This window comes from Pezoporus wallicus, unplaced genomic scaffold (assembly GCF_028554395.1).
Source record: "Pezoporus wallicus isolate ANWC-B61680 ecotype Strahan unplaced genomic scaffold, APGP_CSIRO_Pwel_v1 contig_8542, whole genome shotgun sequence".
Taxonomy (NCBI): Eukaryota; Metazoa; Chordata; class Aves; order Psittaciformes; family Psittacidae; genus Pezoporus; species Pezoporus wallicus.
Window position 1 is genome coordinate 156912 of NW_026640148.1, and position 26122 is coordinate 183033.

Consider the following 26122-nt stretch of genomic DNA (forward strand, 5'->3'; position numbering starts at 1 on the left):
CAGATCAAGCGGGTGAGTGGTAGAAAGCCAGAAAATACTGGGGTGAGGGTGGTGTGCACAGATCAGACCATCCCTTAGTGCTTTTGTGTGTAATGTCTTCTTTAATCACACCATGGCAAGCCAGGAGGTCATACCCTAGTGTGTCTTGCCATCTGTCTTTTGAACCTTTAATTGATGCCAACCTGTATGGGTAATGCTAGTTAGGTGGCATGGGTCTCTCTCAGCTGGATGTACAGAATGGGCCTCTCCCTCTGAACTGTGTGTCCAGGTTGATTAGCAGGGAAAGGAGAAGAATTGGTGCTTCTCAACCTAAAATCAACATTTTAAATGCGTGGGATAAATTGTCCATAGAGTGTACTCCTCTCTGCTGAGTATAAAGGGAAGTACATGTGACTGGCTAAGATGAAGATCTCTCTCCTGGGCTTGTATGGCTTTGTGATGTGAATATATGACCATCCAAGAAAGTTTTGGCTCTACTGCCTGGATATGTTATAGGTGAAAAGCCCCTCTTTCAGAGTCTCTATTGTTAGCCTTAGCCTTTGTAAAAAGCTGAACCCATTGCTCAATGCAAGATAGGTAGTGGGTTAATGCCCCTTCTGCCATCTAGACAGCAGTGACAGAGATGGATTGCCAGGGAGAAAAAGCATCTGTTCAGGCAAATGGGGAAAAAAATAGTGCATTCCTGTGGTCGGGTTCTCTGCTGGCAGTTATTCCAGCCACTTGTATCTCCACAATAAAATGTAAATGAATGCAATCATTTATTCTGCAGCCCGGAGGCCTAGTGGCATGAAAAGATAAGAGAGCATTTTCCATTGTTTATATGGTGGAGGTGGCTCTTCTGTGTCTGCTACTGCTTCTCTGATGCCTTGGCAGCATCTAAATGTTGCTTTTATTATTAAAAACACATATACGGGTGCCTAATATCTTAAACGGATTAGCGTGGTGTTTACAGAAGCATCAGCCAGCCCCTGCTCCCTGCAGGCTCTTGGCATTCCTGTGCCTTCTTCAGGAGCAGTGCACAGGCAGCAGAAATGCCATCAGCTGGCCAAGGGCTAGGGAAAAAAGCAGTTTGTGCAGGCACAAAGCAAGGAGCGATGGGCTTGTAACGTGTGTGGTTGTGCCGGTCGGCGGGATGAGGAGGAGGGATTGGGAGATGCCAGTGAGCTGCTTCTCCCGAGGCTGGAGAAGGGGGAACAAAAGGGAGGGTGGAGAACAATAGGACACAGTGGCACTGGGATAATCTCTGACTGTATTTAGGCATGTTTAATTGGCCTGTCAGTTTTCCACGTCTCATGCATTTTCATAAGGATTCCTCTTTGCCTCTCATTTTATCTTCTCGTAGCTCCTTGGATTTCCCTGCAGACAGTCTCTCTGGCTTTCTTTGTTGTGTGTCCTCCCCCCCCGTTTCAAAGCAGTGCTGAGTTGCCTGGCTTCGTGGTCTCCAAGCAGAAAGGCAGATGCAGCAAAGGGTCTGTTTGGGAAAAATCTCATGTTATCCTCAGCAGAGGGAGAAATTGGGCATGGGAAGGGGGACTGTCAGTGACCTAGGCGTGCGTGCCATCTATCGTAGCTCTCTTTGCACTGGGCTAGGGCTCTGACGATAAACCCACATCCCAGTCATGTGATGTTTTGGGGAATTAAGATTTATACTGGAGATTTATATTTTTCCCTCTGATCCTTCTGAAATCTAAGGTCTATTTATTATTCTGATTTTTCCGCCCAGTATTGGCTACCTTAGAAAAAACAACCCTACTCAATTTCTGGGTTAAATAAATCCATTCAAAGGGATGTTGCTCAGCCTTTCAGATCATCTGTGTTAAGCTCCTACCCTTTCATTGCTAAATGATGCCAGACCTCGTTGCTTCATCCTCCCACAAGAAATCCCCATGGCACATAATTAAAACCAAGCCATCCTTGTAAAGCCACTGGCTGAGCTCACTAGAATCGGTCCTGCATTTCTTGTGGCTTTGAAGTTCATGAGTGCTGGGGTTGGGAGGGACACAAGGACCCACAGAGACTCGGCTCTGGCAGATGAAGATCAGGAGCTGCCGTTATTGCTGATGGGCTTCTCTTGGAGCCAGTCCTGTCCCATCTGAGCCATGGGGTTGAAGATAAACATCTTCAGATAGGTGCCTGTGCCCGAGTTCAAAACTGCATGGTCAGGCTGTCCAATGGGGTTTGGGTGCTTGAGGTGAAGCTTCATAGCCTTTCAGAAATGTCTCATTGTCAGGATCTGGGGGCAGATGCTCTGATATCATGAAGCAAAGGCCATGAGAAGCCAGTGGGGTGTCCCAGACCCTGGGCAGGGAAGGAGATGGGAAGAGCTGTAGGTGGTGGTGGAGGAGGTCAGGGATGGACATTTCCCCCTTGCTTGCTTTTGAAGAGGTGCTTATACCTCATGATAGCAGAAGAGCAGCTGCCATGAGGCCCTCTGTGTCCCATCAACAGGGTTGTTTTCACATGGCTTTAATACATTTAGTGATGACAGTTTGGTTTGTGGCAATTGATTGTCCTGCAGGGTTGTCTCCTCTGTTTATATCCCATGGGTCTCACTGTGCAGCAGTAAATAATTGCAAAGCTGCTAGTTTCGTTTCCAGCCATAAATTCAGATGCTGGAAAAAGAGATGTGTTTATTCCTATGTCTCTCTTCTTCAAATGTGGCTGTTCAGGGAGCAATGTGTACCCCTGTGTGTGAACACGTTTGGGAACAGTGATAACGAAAATAGTGTGAGGAACCTCTAAATCAGTGCTTTTTCATATGGGAATGCAGGAGATGAAGTGATTTGGACAAGGCTGTGTATCAGGGAAGGTGGAGAGACAAGAAAAAGATCCTTTTGGCATAGCACTGGTCCAGGCTGGGCGTATGTGTGCTGCGGTGCCTGGTCCTGGTCTGGGGATGGTGATGGAGTACTACAGGGAGCAGTCAAGCAGCTGAGGTTTAACATGCTGCAGGTCTTGGGACAACTCTGAGGCATGGCAGGAAGCGTTCTAGTGGGAGCAGTCTTGTTGATAGAAAAGGGAAAACCGAAGAGCAGGAATTAATGTGTGGCTCTGAAGAAGTCAGGGTTAATAGCATTGGGGCAGGGATATCTGTAGGTAAAGACAAAAGACCCTGAGAAAGAGAACAGGCTGGAGACCATAAGAATCCTCTCTCTGCCCTACTGCCCTATGGTAGTGAGCATACTCTAAGTGAGCCATTATTAGCAGTTATGGGCATACCGCAAGATACAGATTGGTCTGTTGAGTTAGAAAGAGTCACCCTTTTTCAGCCTTTCAAAGTGATTTCCCTTGTGGTGACCAGCAGAAGGAGAAAGCTGTATTTCTTAAGTGGAGCCCTGTGCTCTTTCAAAGCCCCAGCATCTCCGAACTCCCTCCTTGCTATTGGGGTCACGGAGCTGCATTATTTATAGCTCCTCCTGGGCACCCCACTTGCCCATCTTGCAGCGGCTGCAGAAAGGGGATTGCTGGCATATGCTGGAGGTGCAAAGGTGACTGAAAGCTCATGAATGTTTATGGGATCTCTAACTTCCAGCACAGACAATTGTACAGAGAGAGCTCTGATCAAACGGAATCAATCCATTGTAACCAAACATAAATTTCACTGTGAAAATATTCTGTTTCAACATTTTCAGCAATTAAGCCCTTTTTCATCTAGACTGGTGCTAGAAATTAATTAGCTGATAATATCCTCTTTAGAATAAAGACAAATGTTTTCATGTCTTTGCTGAAGGCTAATATTTGCAAAAAGAAAAGTAGATGAGTTCCTTAAATCTCTGTAATCTTGCCCCAATAAATATACTTCTTTACTATTAAGTTTTTAATGAATTTCTGCATGCCTTTCCCACCTTTTATATCATGTTAAGTACTGGAGAGAGGCTTCAGGTTTCAGCTTTCAGAGGACTGATCGGATTCAGTACAGCCCTTCAATCTTGGTGTCACCTGTAATAAGGGCCAAGGAAAGGGGTAAGAGTGAAAATGTAATGGGACAGATGGCCCTTTTCTTCAAGAGCAAGTATATAAATGCTTATATGATTAAAGATGATATGTACACTTTGCTTGCTTGTCAAGTAGGTGCAGAAACTGGGCGGTTTAGTCCTTTATGCAACTGGATCCTGAATTAGTCTATGGATGAGGCGAGCCTGGAGGCCAATGGCTTGATTTCCTAGGGAAGCAGAGATGTGCTGAGTTAACTCTGCAGCACTTGCTTTTGCAGCTCTTTTGCAGTTGTGTAATGAAAATCAGCAAGCAAAGCCAGGCAGAATAGGCGTTTTAGGGAACTCCAAGGAACTGTCTTGGATCAACCTGCAGCTCTGCTGGTACGCTGCATCAACACTGACTTTGGAGCAGAGTGTTTTCCTGCTCATTCACATGATGATGGGACCAATCCATGAAGGAAATGCAGATAGAGAGTGAGACTTTCAGGTTTCCTGACTGTAACATGCAGCTTTGTTGGTTTTGGACATCAGCATAAAGTAGAAGCTATAGACTGAATTTGTAGCCTTTGTGAAAAGCTGAGTTTGGTATTTTCTGATTAGAGAAATGGACATGGCAAATTCTGGAGGAGGGAAATGCAGGGTATTGGGGTAGGAAAGTACTTCAGAAAGTACTTCAGAAGTAGGGATAATAAATGAAGTCTGAATAGGGTAGACTTGAGAGCTGCAGTTCTTAACATCTCTCTTGGATGACAGAAGTAAATATCTCCCTTAGTGGGAAATATGACATTGCTGGTAAGTGCTTTTCTAAACACCACCTGACAGTGAGACTTCATCCATTTTTAATTAAGCCATCTCAATGATAATTACTGTGATTTAGCCATTTCCCAAACAGGTCTCTAGTGAATTATGGGCACGGTCAATTCTTGGAAGAGTGAGTGTTGGGGCACCTCTGTGACGGTGCAGCTCTGGGTCCGGTAACCAAAGGGGCTGGCAAATCTCTGCCTACTGTCAAACAGGGTAAGGAAATCAAGCCTGTGTGAATGAAAAAATGCTTAAGGTAGTATAAAATAATGATGAGTTTTGAGCTGGTTTTATGCATTTAATTGGGGCTGGTCCCAGTTCCCTGCTCTGCTGTTTGCTCCCAGTCCAATACTGGGCAAGCCACTATGAGCAGGTTTTCTGCCAGAGTAAACTGGTGTGGCTGTTTTGCAGACAAGAAAGCAATGCCACTTGTATGTGGTGGTGGGATGTGGTCATTAGGTTTGATGGTGGACAAGGATAATTTAGCTTGATGTCCTGTACAAACACAGGCCAAAACCTTCATCCGTGTATCTCTAGTAACTTGGGCAAGATGGCAAACCCTCTGGTTGGTTTTCTGGAAGCAGACATCTGGTTTTAATTTAAGGAGACCAGAGCATAGATAACATGCTCCTTCCTGCAGTAATTTGTTCCTGTGGGTGAAACACAAGAGGTCCTTAAGACCTCTTGAACACTCTGCTATTGATTAATAATTGTGTAGCTTCTAGCTTTCAGCCTTTTGCTTAAAAAAACAAGGTAGGTTTTTTTTTACTGGGGGCTAAATATCATTAAACAGCAAATCTACCAGAACAAACGTGCTGCTTAAGAAGACACGTATATTTCCTAGCAGGAGCAGTACTGATTCTGCACGGTTATTCTACATTCCCCAGTATAACACGTCTAAAGTGAGGCTTGTTTGGTTTCAAAGCTAAGCTGCATGTTGCAGTTACTGCAGCTTTCCGATCACCCTTTCTGGTGCTGGGAAGACCGATGGTACTCTGTAAGTACAGATGGTGTTAAGTAAGATGGTGTTACTGTAAGTAACAGTTAGATTTGTGAACGATCTTTTCACTGTGCTCACAGTAACAGGCTGAAGCTGGCACTTAAACTGGGTAAGGAGAACCTGCTTGAAAGGGAAATGACTTTTGGCCTTTGGCAGACTAATGTGTCTCAGGCTGTTACTAGCTAATTGCTTCATTAGCACAACATCGGTGTAAAATCCAGTGTGAAGGCTGTTGGGAGTACATACATGAAGGCATAGTGTGACCCCTGTCTAGATGAGCATCTGCAGTCAGTATTTGCAAGAGGCTTTCCTTCTTCTAAGTAAATTGGCAGTCAGAGTGAGCAGCAATACAGCACATGGAGATAAGACTGTTTTAATTTCTTGCTTCAGGAGACTCAGCTGTCTCCTTGGGAAGACTGATGCCCTGTCCATGGATCCACAGATTGAACAAACATACCGAACCATTTAATTATTAACAAATAGCTTCAGCATTTCCTGGCAAAATAAACCATGGCCTTAGGCTGAGTCCCAACAACAGTGTTCCACCTCCAAGACCACACTTCGTACCACAAGCAACAGGCAGTACCACTTTTGTCACTGCTCTTTAGAGTAATGCAGCCCTCATAACCCTGTTTCCAGATGTATGCAATATTTTCTTGCAGTTAAACAGCTTCTTTTTACTGCTATTTCACTGCAGCATTTCCAGGTAGGGACCTGGCTCCTCTTACACTCTCTTGTGCAGAAGTAGGAAAAAAAAGATGGGCTGAGTATCAAGCACCCGAGCTTTTGGTTTGCTGTGCATGCTCATAAGGCTGTGGCATCACCACTGAAATACTCCCAGGGAAGAACATAAGACTACTTCTACACACAAATTGTCAAGATGTTCTGAGCTAATAATTTTAGGAAGAGGAGGTGTTTAAGTAATACTGATAGGGCTCAAGTTGGAAGCTCAAAAAAGGAACAGAGATGTGACTTTTTAAATCAGCTGCTGCCTTAGCTTTGGGACATAATCCAAATGCCATTCACCTACTTGAATTGCAGAAAAGTGCCCATAAAATCCTAGACATTCAGCCTTCCTGCCAATCTGGGGTGTGAATTATGGAGAGGACAAGTAGGGAGACATCATCAGTACATAGCTTTCACCCCTGGCCTTCACTCATCTTTAGATAAATCTTCCTTGAGTTCTAGTCTCAGTCTAGTCTAAATACAGATCATCAGGATCTCAGTGGTTTGGCTTGGAAGCGCAGTCCCCATGAGTGTTACTTTTGAAACTGTGGGACCATGGTGCTTGCACACTGCTGCATTTGTGGTATCTCAGAACAGGATATTTCTCCAAAGAGCATCTTGCTGGTTTCTTGCAGCTGATGCTAAGGAATGTTGAGAGTCTGGAGAAGTTCTAATTCAGGGAAATAATTGCGTATAGTCAGAAATCAGACATGGCATTTCTTACAACATGGCCTTCTGTGGGTTTGTAAAACATTACCCAGCATGTTCAGAGCATGTGTCAGAGAAATCAGAGCGGATGCAGAAATAAGAAGAGCTTTCAAAATGCTGAGGGTGAAGGTTAATGACTGAAGCCTGTTCATCTACTTAGCTGAATACAGTTTCATGACAGACTGTCACCTTCGTAAGTTATTGTCAGAGTAATTAAAGCCAATAGTGCCACATCAAACTTCTCCCCCTGATGTTACTCTGTTGGAGTCTTTGGCACCACACAGGGGAAAGCTGCAGCCATGCTAATTAGGACCAGGAAGGTACTTGTAAAGCATAATTTAGACCATATCCTTTTGGGAATTGTCTACTAACCAAGCATGGCTTCAGTGAAATGGTTCATCGTTCACGCTGTCACCGGGATCATTTATTAACGGTAATCAGTTTAAGTAGTACGTGTGTCAGTGTGGGCAGAGCATCTTCTCCCAAACCTTTGTTATCGACAGTGTCAGTACACGAGGAGAAACAAGTTCAGATTGCCTTTGCCAAGCTGTCAGTTTGACCCCCTGCCCTGACCTAACAGTATTTGTCAGCATTGCATTGGATTTAATAGGCATCAAGAGGCAATAAACTTGGAGCCTGGGGTCTGTTCGGTCACTTTAGGAGGGGGTGAGCACCTTTCTGCCTGCTGGCTACCCTGGTGCTGCTCTGCTTTATGAGGGGATATGGGCATTTCAGTGGGAATTCACTCATCAAGAAGGAGAGTACTTCATCACTGACACACAGCATCCCAGGAGTCTATGGGATATCTCATTTTTATAGATCAGCTCACTCTGAGTTTGGTTGAAGGCATTACTGCTTTGCATTTGCTGTTTCAGCATTGATCTGACTTGCTTGTCTAAGAGAGACTTTTTGTCTCCAGATGCTTTAATGCCACATTTGGCCAATGTTATTTGCTTCTGTGGCTCTTGGAGAGCTCCTGAACTCTTAGGGGGAAATCTGTTGTATGCTAATTGCAATGGTTTATCTTAACATGCACTGTGGCAGGAATATTTTTGGGATACCTACATTCTGTTGTTGGCCAGTCCTGGACAGAGTTATCCAAGAAAATCTGTTCACCAAGAGCAAGACTTTAATAAAGTGCTGTAGTAAGAAGGCAGGATCTTCCATAGATTTTGTTAGTGATCCCTGAAATTACTCCAATGAGAAGTTACTCATAGTCTATTTATAGAGCAAACCCATCTGTAGTGAACTCTGTTTGTTTTGCTTTCTTTTTAAATGGAAGCTGTACACTGGTTAGCCAGTTTAATGCGGTCTGATCTATAGTGATGCTAAAAAGCCCGTTAACCCAGTGTCTGGCAATAATCTGGTTTTACTTCTTGCAGACAATGTGCAAATATAAAATGAAAAGAGAAGGGAAAAAAAAAGGCTGCCATTCCATAGGAATCTGCATTTCTCTCCCTAGAAACCCGTTTTATGGGTCTGCTTGCTGGCTCTACCTATAGTCATCCAAAATTGAAGCAGATGTAAGGTTGGAACATCCTTTAAACTAATGAAGAGAAAATGAAAATAACCGGAACAAATACACGGAGCCACTGTTATCAGTATTTGTAACATTAATGCATTCAACCATAACTGTAGTTGTTAGTAAGGAAATATTGCCTTTTCAAACACGTTTTAGTGCAGTGTGTAATTTTCAGGATATATATTAGGCACATGGGCTTTTGCATTATTATTCCTGAGAAAGGAAACAAGCTATATGGCATCTTCAAGGGAAAAATGAGCTAATTTAATGGGAGCTCTACTTTGAATAGTTTCTACTCCTTTAATTTTGGTCTAATACGTGTTTTTAAATGCCTGCATGAAAAGAAGACTGTTTTCTTCCTTAATGCATCTCCACAGTTTGCTGTTATAGAAAAGGTGTAATCAGTGCCAGACAAATGCAGCAGTACACACGTATATTCTGAATACTGCATATTCATTAATCACACCGTGTTTTACTTTATCTTTCTGAAACTTGGTGTAGTTCTGTTTTCATTATGCTCGTGTGTTATTTGCCATGGATTCTATGGGTTGGAAGAGCCACTTCAAATACTGAAGATGATAAATGGTAATAGATTTCCCATTACACAAATGCTTTTTTATCCGCTTAGTTTAATTGCTGCATTTCTCACTCCTCCTATTGTGTGCTTGTGATGACCAGCGTCCCCACAGTCATTTTCTTAGCTGAAATGAGGATTAGATTTATATGTGGGAGAGTTGAAAACACAGTTGTTCCAGTATCAAAGAGGAGCAGCTGTGTTTTGCTTGCAACTGGAATTTCCTCTGAGGTAAACCCAGTTCTCTAGGGACATGCAGGCAATTCCCCATGCTAAAGAAGTTCTCTGAGCCTTTCAGAGGAGGCTAAACTGGATCTTAATATTCAGGTTTATGTCTGAATATGCTTAAATCCCAGTGGTGAACCTAAAGAGAGGATGCAATGGCACGGTTCCTCTAGTCCCACATGCATGTTTCTCATGTAGTACAAACACGTTCAGGCTTTATCTTCTGTAAGAGGCTTTAAATACATGTTTACATGCAAGTTCATCTGTATGTAATATACACGTACACACTCATCACTGCTTTCAACTCTGTTTTAAAGAAAACAACAAAGAGTCAAGCAGAGGATCTCAGGTGCTGTTACATAAAGATTGATCTCTAAAGGAGGCACTGAGGGTTTATTGAGTTTTGAGGGTCTGTAATTGGAATTCCTGAATCTATAATTTGGTGTTACTGCTCTGGGATTGCCATTTGTGCTGTGCTGTGAACACTGCCACATAGAATCATAGAATAGTTAGGCTTGGAAAGGACCTTAAGATCATCCAGTTCCAACCCTCCTGTCATGGGCAAGGACATCTCACACTAAACCATGGCACCCAAGGCTCTGTCCAACCTGGCCTTGAACACTGCCAGAGTGTTCACGAGCATATGTTCAGAGCAGGTCTCTTTTAGCCCTTTCCTTGCTGGAAAGCTGTCTGGGTCAGTCTGTGTTATGTCTTCTTGTGGTTCCAAACTTAGACCTTTGAGTTTGAATGTACCAAACTGGTTATGTGTCCTTTCAGCCCAAAAAGTTGGTAATTACCCTGGTAACTCAGCGCAGATACAGAGAGGTGAGGCATCGGAGGTTGATGGCGAGGGTTTGTATGGGGCTGACTTTTTGTGGGGACCCTGAGTGGTCCTGCCAAGAGCGAGGCATCCGTTTGGCCTTCCTAAATTCCCTGGTAAATCTGCCCAAAATAAGCTTGGTGCCTTCTATTAGTCAATAACCCTGTGGAGAACCAGCCTGGGGCTGCCCGCTATCCTCTGCTGCACACAACAGCTTATAAAGACAAAAGCTCTCCAGCAGTTAGGAAGGTGCAGCCCCGAACTGCTCCAAGGCTGCTCCATCCCCAGCAGAAATATCCAGGAGGATCCATCATCCCGCTCTGCAAGTTGGAGGTGGGACTCGGGCTTCATTCAGGCCCATTGTCTGGGGAGCTAACGTTCAACAGGTGGCTTACGTGTCCCGGGAATGGTGGCTTCAGTCTCAGATCTGTGGGATGTTGTTGATGGTTTCTGCAGCCACAAAAAGCTCTTTTGCAGATAATTTCTTTAGCAGAAAGGTTATTTAGGAGGACTTGTGGTGCTGGGGCTGTTAGCAGCACATACCCCCATGGCATGTGCACCGGTGCCGGGTTTCTGGTGAACAGGTCCCATAAAATCATAGGAGTTTTATTTCCTTTGCTCTGGGAAGCTGTGGTTTTGTCTTTCTGGTGAAGTGCAAGCATGAACCCGTATGTGCTAAGGAGCAATGTTACTTGGCAAATTAATATGTTAACGTGATATCAGATTCCCAGCTGGAGACTGGCGATAGGTTTATAAACACCGATGAGTGATCATAGTCATCTGGACAAGACAACAAGAGCCCTGTGCTCAAAGTGTTGGAAAGGGGCTGTGTCCCCTCTAGCCCTATCTTTGCCACCCTCCCTACAGAAACCCTTCCCTCTCGCTCCCTCTGCCACTACATAAACCACGGCTCCATTCCACTCTAGCCATACATGAGCTCCGAGCGGGCAGCCCCTGGCAGAGGCAGGCAGGGGTGCGGAGGGGGAAGCGGCACGGAGCCGTGTGAGCGCAGCGCCGGAGCCTGCGGGCGCTCGGGGAAGAAGATGTTCGCTGTTTCGCTCAAGTGCCGGCTCGGGGTGGTGAGACGGAGGAGCAAAGGTACGGGGAGAGCCGCGCAGCTCGCTCCTGCCTGCGAGAGAGGGGCTCGGAGGGGACGGGCTTCAGCTTCTCCTTTGTTAGCGGGGCAGGAGGCAATCACCTACGTGGTCCGTGACTGATTACCGCTCCTGATGTACATTGGCGAGGTGGGGGGGGAGCAGGGCTGGTTTACTTTCTCGCATGTCACACGTTTTTCAGAAGTTGTATTTTCTTTCCCACATTGATTCTCTGGATTTTTATTCTGTCCTTCTGCCACGGTTATTATTGCAGTAGATTTAAAGGTGCCTCAGAGCATCACAGGGATTCCCATCTCCCATGCGGGAGCTGTAACTTTGCAGGGAGAAGCACTTGGGTGTTTGCTGGATGCCACCGGTCTGTTTGGTTGGGACTGTTTGGTTGGGACTGTTTGGTTGGGACTGTTTGGTTGGGACTGTTTGGTTGGGACTGTTTGGTTGGGACTGTTTGGTTGGGACTGTTTGGTTGGGACTGTTTGGTTGGGACTGTTTGGTTGGGACTGTTTGGTTGGGACTGTTTGGTTGGGACTGTTTGGTTGGGACTGTTTGGTTGGGACTGTTTGGTTGGGACTGTTTGGTTGGGACTGTTTGGTTGGGACTGTTGTTTGGTTGAAAGGATGAGAAAACTGGGAGGATAACAGGGAGAAAACAAACTGTGAGAAGATCTGAGGACTATTTTAAGTGTATCTCAGAGGAAGTTATCGGACACAGGGTGGAGTTTCTGTTCTCAGAGTTCTGCAGCATTGCATGTGATGAGAAGTAAAGAGTTTTCTGTGCCGGGCTGTGATCCCGCTGTCTATGGCCCCTGGTTTAGTTGTGTGTTAGGTGGTCTGTGAACTTCCATGGTGGAAGGTGCTGTGGCTGCTGGTGCTCAGTCCTGTTGCTGTTGCCTTTGATTTCTGACAGGTTTGTGTTTGCCTGGGGCCTGAAGCCCTTGCTGGGAGCTCTGCTCTTCCTGCTGGTGGCACTCCTGCAGCAGATCAAAGCCCTTGTGTGTAAAGGAAGATGAGCTGCGTTTTTACAGGGACCTCTAAAGATAAACGTCTTTTAGGGGCCCTGTATAACTTAGTTATTATTGATTCCAGTCTTCACTGAATGAACAAACTCAGTTGTCAGATTTACTCAATGGGAGAGAGAGAGACTTACTAGTGCAGGGTCTATGTGTTGATGCTCAGGAGCTCTGTCAGGACACTGGCAGGTACAAAACTTAGGTATCAAAGGGAAGGGCCTGAACAAAATGTGTATGTCTGAGGTGGACCAGACCTTAAGTTCAATTCCTCTGTGTGACTTGCCTTGCAAGTAACAAGTATTTGCTCAGCTCAGGGTTGCAATTCAACGGGACATACCTGAGCACAGAGCAGGAGCCTGAGGGCTGCTATGCTTGATATCGGTTATTGGGTGCTAAGACAGCATGTGGGTTATGATTGCCTTGTCATGCTTCTGCTACTGTGGTCAGTGCACATGCAGAGGCATTACCAGGATGGTCTCTTGTGCCCTTTGTTGCACACAAGGGCAGCTTTATTTCAGGTGTTAGAATACGTGTTTGGCATCAGTTGCCTTTGACAGTTTTTGCTGACATCTCTTTGTTTCTTCTCTTCCCTGGTTTGGAGGCTTCATGGGATTCTCTCTGCACTGGAAGAAGTTTCATAGAATCATAGAATCGTTAGGGTTGGAAAGGACCTTAAGATCATCCAGTTCCAACCCCCTGCCATGGGCAGGGACACCTCACACTAAACCATCTCACCCAAGGCCTCATCCAACCTGGCCTTGAACACTGCCAGGGATGGAGCATTCACAGCCTCCCTGGGCAACCTATTCCAGTGCCTCACCACCCTAACAGGAAAGGATTTCCTCCTTATATCCAATCTAAACTTCCCCTGTTTAAGTTTGAACCCATTACCCCTTGTCCTATCACTACAGTCCCTAATGAAGAGTCCCTCTCCAGCATCCCTATAGGCCCCCTTCAGATACTGGAAAGCTGCTATGAGGTCTCCACGCAGCCTTCTCTTCTCCAGGCTGAACAGCCCCAACTTTCTCAGCCTGTCTTCATACAGGAGGTGCTCCAGTCCCCTGATCATCCTCGTGGCCTCCTCTGGACTTGTTCCAACAGTTCCATGTCCTTTTTATGTTGAGGACACCAGAACTGCACACAATGCTCCAGGTGAGGTCTCACAAGGGCAGAGTAGAGAGGGGCAGGATCACCTCCTTCGACCTGCTGGTCATGCTCCTTTTGATGCAGCCCAGGATGTAGTTTCATGTTGTGTCAAACAGGGTGGCACAGGCAGGATATCCACTTTTTAGAGTGACACCTGGAAGTGCTTGGATCAAGCACAGCCATGGGGCCCTTTATAGTGGGGAGATACCAGAAGATTTGGTGCCCTGTGTTTCCAGTTCTTTTTACCTGGCATCTTTCTTTTGCTCAGGCTTCCTAAAGGAATTGGCAATGATGTTGTAACATGAGGGTTTTTTTCTTATGCAGTTTTCCTGGGAACTTAGCAGTGACTGTTCTGACACAGGGGGTGTAAACGCATTTATGCCTGCAAAACACTGTGGAAATGCAGCTGGAGATTGTAACGGAGGTTAAAAGAATGTTATCCCTGTACTACTTGATTAAGTTTCGGTGGCTTTGGTTGAAATATTTAGAATTGACTGAAATCACCTGCATTTCTTAGTGACAGATTTAAATGAGAGAATCACTAATCCAGCACTAAATTGTACTGCTTTGATCAAGGATTAAACTGAGCTGGAATTGGCTTTTGGGGCTACAGCTTTGAAATGAGCAGCCAGAGCAGCTCATTTCATGTTCCAAACACTTCTGTGTTTTGGAACAGCTGATTTTTAAAGTACATCCCCAAAAGACTGAGTAATAATAAATGACGCCTTGGCACTGTTGCTACCAGAATGGGCCCATCATGACTGGGCAGCAACCAAGGATGGGAGCCAATATAAATTATGCTAGTGAGTAATGAACTCTGCTGCATTTCCCATCTGTAAATGCTCAAAAAGTAACTAGCTATGTGTTGCATCAGAGGGGATGGTCAGGCCTGGTAAAAGCATTTGTTTTGGGGCACTAAAAATCCCCCCTAACTTTGTTTCAAAGAGGGAAAGGAAGACACAGTGAAGGAGTCTGCAGAGGGATGTGTGGAAGTGGCAGATACCCCAGCCCAGTAACTTGTCTGTCCTCTGATCCAGACATTTATGTGACCCTGTATCCCAAACCCATGTGCTCTGCCTGGCCCTGCAGCTGCATGCTTGTCAGGGGAGATACCCTTCTGCTCAGAGCTGATTGTAATTTCATTGTAAGGTGATGTGTTCAAGTCTCAGCGATGGTGCTGCTGTTACTTTTATGTAGTTTTAAGTTTGAACATCTTCATGGAAATAAAGATTAATTTCCCTGTACTCATTTGCTACTCTCTGCTTCATAACAGACCCCTTCCCCCAGGCTGGCACTTCTTAGGCAAGCTTTCCCACAACTCTCTGCTTTCTGCTGTATTTTCTTTTCCTTCCCCAGCTAATCCCCTCACTTCAGAGAGAAATTCTTGCTGTTTGTCCTCTTGGATTCCTGCTTTCCTTCTCTTGCGGAGCCCATGAGCTTTTCCTGGCATGGGGAGCATCCGCACTTAACCCAGCAGGCATTCATTTGGCTGGCTGGGGGCAGCCTGTGCTTCCCTGCCTGCCAGCATGGGTTTATACAGCTGCAGGGCTCCTCACTCCTCTTCAAAGTCCCTTGACCCTCTGCAGAAGGTGCTGTTAAAAACCCCAGGGAACAAATAGTCACTTGTCCAATGCAATAATTAAACTTCCTCAGTATTAGAGGGGTTTTCCATTGGAAAAACTGAACAATGTGCTGTACATATCATATAACAAATGTCTGTTTGAAGGGTGGCTGCCCCTGTGTTAGTGCCATGCATCCCATTTCTGTATGGCCATGCCTGATGTTCAGCTGAGCTCAAACTGGACCTGTGGTAGTTGATGGTTGGCTTCCCTGCTAACCCCCAGTTACTGCAGCAAATCAGCTGTATTTTATAAATAAGTAAACAGAGGGGATGGAGAGCCTAAATAATTAACCAGGTACATGTGTCGGCCTGAAAAGTAGCAAATAAGGCAATTTAAAGGTGCTTTCACTGTTTCTTCTGCTTTCTAAACCTGCGGCCCCAGGGGAGGGGATGCTCTGTAAGAGCTGGTGACACCAGGAGTTGCCTGAGCCACCAGCAACAGATATTAAGGGGCTTGGACCCACTGCTACAGCAGAAGCAAAAATATGGTTACTTGCTTTGAGATGCAGAAAACATGTTTATTTTTGTCCACTCTAATTCTTCCCATCGTGTGGTGCGATGGTGTTAGAGCAATAGAAGTCATTTTGCTGCTTCTTTGTCAAAAGCTGTCGCTTGGAACATGCTAGGCATCAAGATTTGTAAGAGAAAATGCATGTTTTGCTTTCCTTCTCCTTACCTCTGTGTTTTTCAACCTTTTAAGCTTCACTGAGTGATGTTGACTATTTTTTGGTTTAGGACTAGATGATTCCTTTTACATTTTGTTCATCTCTTGTTTGAATGGCAGCTGAGAACCTAAGTAAGCAGAGGAAAAACACCCAACCCCCCCCAGAACTAACTAGAAGAATATGTTCAGAAACACTCTCAAATAGGATGAAACTTGCAATGAAAGGACCAATTTTGGCACAGCAGCTTTTACAGCAAGACCCAGACTTTCAAAGATAGCACATTTGTGTGTGTAGGCATCCTGACTTGTCCGTTAGGCAGAAGTTGCTATGTCCTGATGTTTGGTTTTATTTCCATGTTTTTGTTGTATGCAGTGTCACAGAAATCCATCCAAGGAATCAGGAACAAGTTCTTGTGCCACATTGCCTTGTTTGCTGTACAGCAGTATTGAGCTGTAAAGTATCCTGGCTGTTTCATGGGGGCTTCTGTCACCAAAAGATTTGCTTGATGCAGAAAACCCAGGAACGTTTTGGAAAACGAGGGAAAAAAGAGGAAAAACTGGATAAGCAGGTACCTAATCCATCCAGTGGTGTGGTGTCAAGTCTAGGGCACCGCAGTGAAGTGATGGAGTGAAAAGTCCTGTGTAACATCTGTTCCTGCAGGAGGCAGCAGTCGTCATTGCTGCATTTATCCTTCAGGTCTGGAGCAGCCAGTAAAACAAAGTAGTTTTTATTTAGCAGATGGGCAACCAGCACACAGAAGCCAGACTTCTCCCCAAAACTCAGCTACGGCACAGAGGTTGAGCCCATGGTCTCAGCAACCTAAGGCTGAGTGCAATACTATAGCACAGAAAGTTGTTTTCCCCGTTAAGGGCTTGAGATACTTTCCTCCTGGTTCCATTTCTTACATAAAGCTATGTGAGATTTTTGCCTACTTCTTCTAAGTCAGTGAATAATGCAAAGCAGCCTGGAAGCCAGCATTTCAAACGGGCAAGGAAATACCTTGATCTCCTATTCCCCTGCACCTGTAGAGCTTTTTATCTGTAGTATCTCTTCCCTTGTCGACGGGAGTCTGACTTTGCGTTACTCATGGGGATGCACTACATCACACTTCTTCAGTTCTTGTGGAACTGACTGGGGATCTGCAGTAGGTCTGTCTAGAGGCCAGTCTGCTCCTGTGTCCCAGGGCCATGGCGAGGAAATTCCAAGGGTTTTTGGCTCTATTAGCTTCTCGGTTGCTCTGCTCCCTCAGTGTGGCAGGAAATGCTTTAACTGGGGAAAATCAACCCAAATCTGACAGAATTGGAAGTCTAAAACCCATGGCAGCCCATGACCACGTCACCCCATGGGCACCACCAGTGGGTTTTGTGTGATGCTGTTCTCCCTCCTCGTGAAAGCCTTAAAACTCAGGGCTGCCACCAGGCTGTTCAGTGCCCCCAGGGTGGCATCTGAAGCAATGAGGCAAAGTTAGAACCCTGCATCAGTCAACATGTTTTTTTTTTTCCCCCTTTTTCTGCTACAGCCATCTAATCCAAAAAATGAGGTGCTAGAAAGGCAGGAACTCAAGTTATCTACAGGCTGATGTTACCAGTGTGGGATGTTTTATATCCGTGCTGGCAGATCTAGGCTTTCTATCCTGTCTCAGTGTAAATACCTGGTAAGGAACTAGGTTTTTATTTCCTACTTTGATGGAATTACTTTGAATGTAATGGTATTATTAAATGGATTTATTAAATAACAAAATGTTTTAGCAGTGCGCTGCAGAAGAATAAAAGCACAAAAAATAATGTGAAGTGAGATTTCAGCATCTGGCACTGGAGCCCTGAGATGATAACAGGAGTACATATTAGCAAGGTATAAAGGTCTGTGTTTTAATTTATGTTCTTGTAATCTGGCCAAAAAGAGATGTTTTTATGAGTTACAGGTACAAACAGCCAAAGCAGCATTGGCACTTGCTATAGGCTAAAATTAGGGTCGTTTTTCAGTTAGTTCCAACACATCTGGTGGTCACCAGCTGCTCTCCTAACATAACTGTTAACTAATAACAAGAAGCGCTGCTTTAGCTTTTCCTCCCTGATCCATTATGCTGGCTAATTTAGAAGAAGCAATCCCTCACCCTGTGTCTGGACAGGATGTGGACAGCATCTCTTCATTCACCTTGGTTTCTCGTATGAGCTAGTTACATCCTGCCGTACTCAGGAGCAGGAAAATAGCACCATGCACCTCATGCTTGATTCCAAGTTCTCCGTTGTCTTACTTTAATAAGGCTGTATAAAATTCTTCTGTAAACGTGCTGTAGTGCACATTTGAGGCTCATTGATGCCGACGCGCTGGAGTTGGGGTTGTGTCCTTGCCCAGGCTGGCAGCCTCGTGCTGAACTTTTCTCCTCTTCTTGGTTTCACTCGGCTCCTGAGGGCTATTGTAACCTAGTTTTATGTGAGCCATTTCCTTTCCTCTCTCCTGCTCTTTTTACTTTACAGAGGAGAGCCGGATTCATCACACAAAGCCATGGAAATCACAGCAGCATGTAATGTGGGGCTTGCTAACTGATAGTGGGAGGGTGCAGGGGAAGGGTTGTGCTCTTTACCCAATCACCATTTACCAAGCCCCAAGACATCTTTCTGCAGTTCCTTTTTTCAGTCTGCTTCAGAAAACACAAAACTAAAAGGAAACTAACTGCCTTTTCAAAGATATGGTCTATCTTCACAACCAGCACGCCCCTTCTCATCCGAGTGCATTGGACTGTAAAGGAACAGTCATGAGAATATGTCTGAGGAGGAAACACTCTTTTTTTTTTGCACTGAGAAAACATGCCCCAGAAGAAAAACGAGTGCTTTGGATATTTGTCCAGAATCTTGAAGTTGTTTGCTTCATGCCGTTGCTGTGACTGCTGCCTCAGATCAGCATCCATTGCACTGGGGCAGAACACCAAATAAAAGAATGAAGGTGATGAAAACCCAACACTTGCTGAGGTACTCGTGTGTGAGGATACTTTTCACAAGGTCCCTTAGCCTGAACATGAAATTACCAGAGGTTCATCCTGTCAGTGAGAATATATAGTCTTTTCTTTGCTCACTGGCGTGTCAAAAGAGGAAATAGAATTCTCTTTCACTCAAAGGCTTTACATATCATTCTTGGAGGTATTTTTTTGCCCATCTCTACTTGCTTGTCTCTTGTTTTACTTACATTATGTTTGCACATCTTTAAAAGTTTTGGGAAATTGGGAATGTAACTGATACATCTGGCAGTGAGGAGGACAGAGTCTTCTCTCCATCTAATTTCTTCCCAGGTCTATTGCAACCCATGTGAATGGTCCAAGAAATGGAGGTGGTTGGGAGCTTTTTAGTTTAAAGGGAGAATTAGAACCCAGTGATTTACAGGATCTTTAGTTTTGATGTACCTGCCATTAGAAGCTCTTTCCTGAATGGAAGATGAACTTTATAACCACAGTCGGGTTAAAGAGAAAGAGACATTTCCCTGAGCAATAGGCAGTGACTGGGTGGTTGGGACATTCATGTAAGCATAGAGATTCCAGCTCTGATCCCTGATGTGCCCAGTTTACTTCTGGAGATGGAACTGGCATCTCGGGTTATCAGCTATGATTTGTACAGCCTCTGTATCATCACAAAGGAAAATAATCAGTTTTTACACGACAAAAAATCCTTCCCCACTCAAATCTGCTGCCAGTGCAACAAGAGATGCGCATGGCGATATGAATCCAAGAACACAGGGTTCTCTTCCTGAAGTAATTCTTCCTCTGCCTGTGAGGGCTCCAAGGTTGAGTATCGGTTTATCCAATACCTGTTCATTGATCCCAGCTGGAAAATAAAGTCATGGCCAGATACCAGTCACTGTCTTCATATATTAACAACACCTATGGCCTTATATCCCAGAGATACCAGCAAGCTCTTTTATCTGACGAAATCATCCCAGATTGGTAAAGCAGGAATAATTCCTTTTGATTTCTATGATACGAAGCTGAACATAAAAAAAAAGAGAAGTTTTCAGAAAGCAAGGAATTTAAATAGTAATAATACACTGTCTGCATTCCTCCTGTGGAGCAAGCATTGCTTCCCTGAGCAGTTAATTTCTTATGCATTTTCTTTCTTTGAGTCTATTCTTGTGTTTTCTGATGAGCTGCTTCCCTGCCCTGGCAAGAGCTATGGCTTACAGTTTTGTCTTCAAGCAATGATCATAATAATAGATATTAAAATGATTCAAGACATTTCGGTCCTAGAGCACCCACATTCCTTTGTACTAATCCTGTTTATACATTCATTTCTGGGAAGAAACTCCAAAGAAATCTATAGAGAGGATAAAACAGAGTGATTTGAGCAACAAAAAGCAATTTTAACATCCCTCATGGGGTAAATTAAAATGATTTTAGTGTTTCTGATAGATTTTTCTTGGAAAACAGTCAAGAGCTGAGCTTTTGTTGTGTAAATTCAGGCTTTGTCTGTGTGTCTGTCTAGCTGCGGTGGTGTCATCTGGCACAGTGGAGTAGGCTGGTTGCAAGCAGCATAGGAGATGTGCTGATGGTTAAAACCTCAGTGGCCAGGTGCCCCTAAATTTGGGGAACCTCTGGGGTGAATTTAACCCTGCACAGCCCCTGACCCTGCAGCACATACATGTTGCTGCTGGTAAATGCAGATGGATTGACTGCAGTCTTGGGCTCATTCTTGCTGTAATCCATATGGACATAGCAAACAGAGCTTGGTGCTTTTCCCACTTCTAGGTGTCAGATGAGGTTCAACCCAAGCATGAATATCAGCAGCTTTTAAAAGCTGATGTGAATTTGTGTCACAGTTCAAGGACCATGGATTCAAGGATTCTCTGACTTCATTGGCCTGGGATTTGCTCCAAGACTTATTTTGTTTAGGGGCTTCTTTACAAACCCTGGATTGGCCACCTGTAATCTGTCTTGAGCCTTTTGAAGCCCTGAAGTATTGAGCTAGGTCTAAGTTAAGGTTGTCCCCTTAGTGCTGTCTTTTCCCCAGAAGGAGCTGTAAAATCCTGTTGGAGCTGAAGGTCTGACCAACTCGTGTGGGTCAGAGCCTGAATTCTTTGTGGTTACTCCTTTGAGGCCCATTTCAGGTCCATGCTCAGTGACTCCTCACCACAAGGAATGTGAATTAGAGCCATGGTGCCTGGATGGAACCCAGCATGACCAGTCTGAGTAGCGGGTCAGCGTGATGGACCAGTTTAAGAACCTCCATCACTGGCTTTAGCCATGTTCTTGGGAGATGTTGGGAGTTACCAAAACCCCCCTTCATCTGCCACTTCTACTGTAGCTTGGGGTAACATGATATTTCCATTTTCCAACAGCTACACTACTTTTTTCCCCTGCATGTAAGCATCAAATGCTGTTTGCTGAATATTTCACTCGTTCTTATTTGGACTGAAGGTTTCTGTTACCACTGGCCCTTAGGGGACTGATTTAGCTGCACTGAACCAGTTTTGGTGTTCAATTCCCTTTTTTCAAAGAGCTGCATTTCCACATCAGTTCAACCCTTTGTATGCTGGCATCTTCCACGCTTCTAGCTCAATGAATGTATGAAAAAGCTATTTCTTTTGTCTATCCTCACACATATATATGCCTCTGCTATCTAAATGGTGGGGGGACATGAAAGTCATGCTGAGAAGTGGGGGAGATTTTGATGTAAATGATGTACCGCCAAGGGATACAGCCTCATTCCAACAGAGTGAGGTTTTAAGCACAGAAATGCAAAATATGCAGCCCATGTATCATTAAAGTGTTGCAGCAAAACCTCTCCCAGCCATCAAGTGCCTGAGTAAATCTGAACTGCTGACTTGTGTCTCAGCTCTCTGCCCCAACCTGCGCTATGGTAGCTGCAATTGCAGACGCATCCTGCAGCATCCTATTGTTTGTAGGGTTCTTGTCCCAGGTCAATTGTCACCCTTTTGGTGTCTTGTGGCTTTTGTGCCTTGAGGGGAAGCCTGCAAAATTCACTTTGCTCTTTCCAAGTGGTAGTAAGAGATGCAGGCAGAGGAGGTAATCTCAGTCTGGTGTGGTTTTCTGATAAAATACACAGGATTAAAGATAATATGGGGGTGTTTTGGTACCCATAGTATTCTGAAATAATTGTTGGAGATGGAAATGCAATACGTGTGAGTGTTATTTTTAGGTTATGATTTTCCTTAATTTAACTGAAGCTTGTGGTGTTGATGTCATGGTAGAGGATAGAGGGCTAAGGGTGTTATTACAAGGAATTTTCAGGCTTCAGCACATGGATCTTTTCATGAGGCTCATGCTCTGCAATCACACAGATGCTTTAGAGGAGCCCATCTCATTGGCTTGTATCATCTTTCCCTACTTAGCTGCATAGGCATCAGCCTATTCAGACTCTACAGGATAAAGACACCAGAGCCAAATTAGACTCCTGGAGAGGATCTCTGAAGGTGGTGTGTGCATGTGTCCTGCACTGAGTGTGTGAATACCCCTAAATCCTTCTGGGCCATTAAACAGGATCCTTATTTCCCTTCAGATTGTAGCATCTCAGTGACGGATTGCAGAGCTCTGCCTATCAGTTCAGCCTCTCAAAGCCCTGTTCATGTGTTTCCTTTCCCATCTTGTGCACAGGCTGTTATCCCTGTCAGCTCCAGTTTACTGGATGCTGCTGCTCAATTCTGCACAGTCAGACTCTGCTATTTAGGGAGGGCACTGAAGCAGCATTACTTATTTGCTTTTCCCATTCCATATGGATGATCCCCCTTCCCTTAAAGTGACAAATAGTGGCTTTTGTGGGGTGACACATGCAGAAGCCCCCTGCCTGCATACTTGGGCTTGAAGTGACCACCTAAAGCCCAGGACACCTTGCTCTCCCAGTTCTCCCATGTTCAAAACACGGCTTTGAACTGGTCCCATGCTTGGTGGCAAAGGAGATGTCAAGTTTATCCCCAGCACAAACCCAAGTCACGATGGGCTGGGATCCATTGGTTTATTTGTGGCATATCCTCTTGGCTTTGATAGTCAAGTTATTAAAATGAAGCTCATCAGCACACCAAAGAGGGTTGGGGCGGGGGGGGAAGCTTTGCATCTTTCATGCGGTTTGATCCTGCTCAGCTTGTTAACACTCCATTGCTTTTGTGATTAATTATTTAGTCTTCTCCCCTGGTACTGGGGTATAATAGCACAACCCCCATTTCTGCTGAGGCTCACAGTTCTTTGCTTTTCCCTGCAAGCCCTTTGCACCACCTCAAAGCACAGAGCATCATGTTTTTGTGATCACCTGGGCATAGCTTCTTCAGCTGTTTAATCTTTGGGGGTGTTGCTTCTTACCTGGATTCTCTGAAGCTATGTGTGCAAAGAAGTTTTCTGCACCCAGTGCTCAGACACCCTCCTGCACGTAGCAGGGGCTTATGCCCATGGTGAGGCAGATGTGGGGTGACCGCTAAGCTTGCTGCTCTGGTTAGGTGCTAGAGGACTGGTGCAGGATGAATTTGTATGTAGTGGTGATTGTACTGGGGTTGTGGTTTGAATTGGGTGAGCTGAGTGCTTGCAACACTGTCCTCCAGGGCATCAGCACCTATGGACCACCTGCAGCCAGTGGCTCAGGGAGGACTGGTAGGTCCTTCCAGCTCTGGAAGGCACCTTCCTCTCTCCCTGAGCATCCTCAGCTGTGCTTCCTGCTTGAAGCCCTAACTGTTGGCTCGGGCAGGCCTGAGGTCTGAATAATTAGCAAGGTATTAACTGTGTTTTCTTTATGACACTGTCTCCCCCATTCCTCTGATGCTTGCGTCCTTCTCCTTTCATCTCTTGCCTCTGGTGCAGGCGCCCTGCACAGTGTGGGACCGTGGGAGGCTCTGCCAAGGGGTAGGCAGGCACATACCACTGCAGCAGGGTTAGGAGCCACTGCTCGTGTCCCAGCCCTGCAGATGTGACCTAGAGAGTCCAAGCCTGTCCTTCACCCTGCTGCAAGCTCCCTGTCTGCTGCTGGATGAGCCACCCTTTCATCTTGTCCAACTTCCCTCCTCCCCACCCAGGGTGTTGGGAAAGCTGATTACTTTATGCTTAGGAAGCTGATGAAGCATTAGCCTGGGTTTCTGTGTTTTATATGGGTCCATAAATTAAATGGAAACTTACAGTGATGAGGAAAGGAGCCAAGGAAAGCAATTATTTGTCAGGAAGACATAATGACTGATGGTTTTTCTACATGTTAATTGAAAGTGCTAGAAGTTTTAGTGAAATAACACCTGAAGGCAGCTGGTACCGAGTATACAGACCAGAGTACAACAGGCTGCATCGCTCGCTGTTTAGGAAGCTCAGTAGTAACCTAAAGGTGTTAATCAAATCACATCTTTAAGACTTTGAGCCAGATGACAGAGCCACAAAGCTTCAATCCTCTGAGCATCCCCATGTCTGTGTTTTTAATGCTCAGGTCCCCGCCTGTAAACCAGTTTACTCTCTCAAAGTATTGTCTGTGCATCATAAAGCTTTGAACATGATCCAAGATCTCAAACACCTCCCAAGTGGGCAACAATGGATCCCTGTGAGCAAGGGCTGCCCACTGCAGTGTGATGGGGTCTGAGGGCCTCCGCATCCCTGGGGCCACATTCAGCTTATGGAAATGACGTCTTGTTTGCGATTGGAGAATCACAGCGTGTGCCTCCTGGGTCCATTAATAGCACATAAATAACCTGCTTGGGTCAGAGATGCTGAGGGTAATATGTAAGCTGGAAAGAATCCAGAGCAGAGGCTGGATTCGCTGCCTTGCTGGTTAGATCATGGTAAAAATGAAATTCAAGCCCCGTTTCTTTTTCAGACTCGACCATGTCTTCAAATCATATTGGGCCACACCAGAAGTGCAGGTACACCAGGTACAGTTACGTCACAATAAAACAGCCTTTTAAGATCCCAATATCATAACCATGAAGCCATATTGGTCGTATTATTTAATAATAGTTACGATTTCAAAGACTGGGTCTTAATATATAATCTTCACCTTCCACCATTGCTTAGTCTACTTAAGGCTTGTGGAATTATTCATGTTACAGGGAAAGGAGCACACATAATAACTTGTGGGATTCAGATTGTCTCTAAGAATATATTTACCTTCCCATTTTTCAAGACATTCCGCTCCCAAAAGTTCTGTAATAAAAGAGTGTATGAAGTAAGGAAGTGTAAAATACACATTATATAGAACTTCTTGGTAAAGCTCTGCTGACAAAATCATTAAATCTTCCAATTACTATCTAAATAAATATTTTATTGTATTTTAATGTGGTTTATTATATTCTGCAGTCTCCTGAGCCACCTTGATGTCATACATGAAAGAATTATTACGTAGAGCCTTTGCAGTATGAAAATGAATGCTTAAATGCTTGGAGACTTATAAAAGTTTCAGCAGGTTTTCTGAGACTAGTGAGGAGGTTTCATAAACAGTGATTTCCCCCCTCTCAAACATTGCAGGTCAATGGAGTGTACAAGAGGAGATGTTAACAAAACCTGTGCTCTCTTAATAAGAGACTGGAGTGTTTGGAGGGCAACACACGCAACGCTTACGCTGCGGCACTCTCTAATAACATCTCCAGACACTGCAATAGCATTAAAGCATGACAAGATTGTATAATAACTCTATTAATCACTTTCCCAGTAACATAAAGAGAGCACGTTATAGCAACTGGATAAACCCTATCACCTTTCGGTGCCTTGGGAGGTTTGGGGCAGTTATTGCAGAGGGACACCATCTGTTGGTTTAGTCTCTGAACTCATTTTAAGTGCTTTGTGGGGCGGTGCATGTTGTGTGTTTTGCTTCTGAGAGAAAACTGGGAGCAGGATGTGCACATGTGCCTGTCCCACCTGCCTGCCAGGAGAGGCTTTGGGAAGGGGATCAAGCCGGTTTAATGCAAAAGCACTATTAAATGTGCTCCGCCAGCTTCCCTCCTGAGCTGATCTTGAGTCACCTCTTGCATTATTTATGTGTATTCCCCCCCCAGCTTTGTGACCTGGGGGCTGGGGTAGGAGTGCCTGTGCACTCGGTTTATGGTTATGCATCAATTCCCTCTCCATCCCAGGGTCAGGTCTCCTGAGCCCTGGGCACGGGTGTTGGTAGCCACCCACCAGGGAGCGGCTCTGTGTTGTGCACAGGAATGGGGAATGGCTTCAAAGTCCCCAGTGGCCAAACATTCATCATGGGATAATGCTGCAGGCGGTCTGTGCATGGATACCTGCTGCCCATTAAGCACACAATGGGGAAATTGTGGGTTCTTTTCCCCCTTGTGTAAATTTGCACATCTAATG

The 26122-nt window shown here is 45.0% G+C and overlaps 1 protein-coding gene across 5 annotated transcripts in view; it reads left to right on the plus strand.

The window, feature by feature from the left end:
* Positions 1-26122, plus strand: part of GRIP2 (glutamate receptor interacting protein 2) — a 239420-nt gene that overhangs the window by 112884 nt on the left and 100414 nt on the right. Inside the window, exon 1 of one of the 5 annotated variants that reach the window (XM_057417664.1) lies at positions 11270-11409. The exons of the other annotated variants lie outside the window; for them this stretch is intronic. Within the exon in view, the coding sequence (XP_057273647.1) occupies positions 11355-11409 (55 nt within the window). The 5' untranslated portion in view covers positions 11270-11354. Of the gene's footprint in view, positions 1-11269; positions 11410-26122 lie in introns of those variants that run through there. 5 annotated transcript variants of the gene reach the window in all.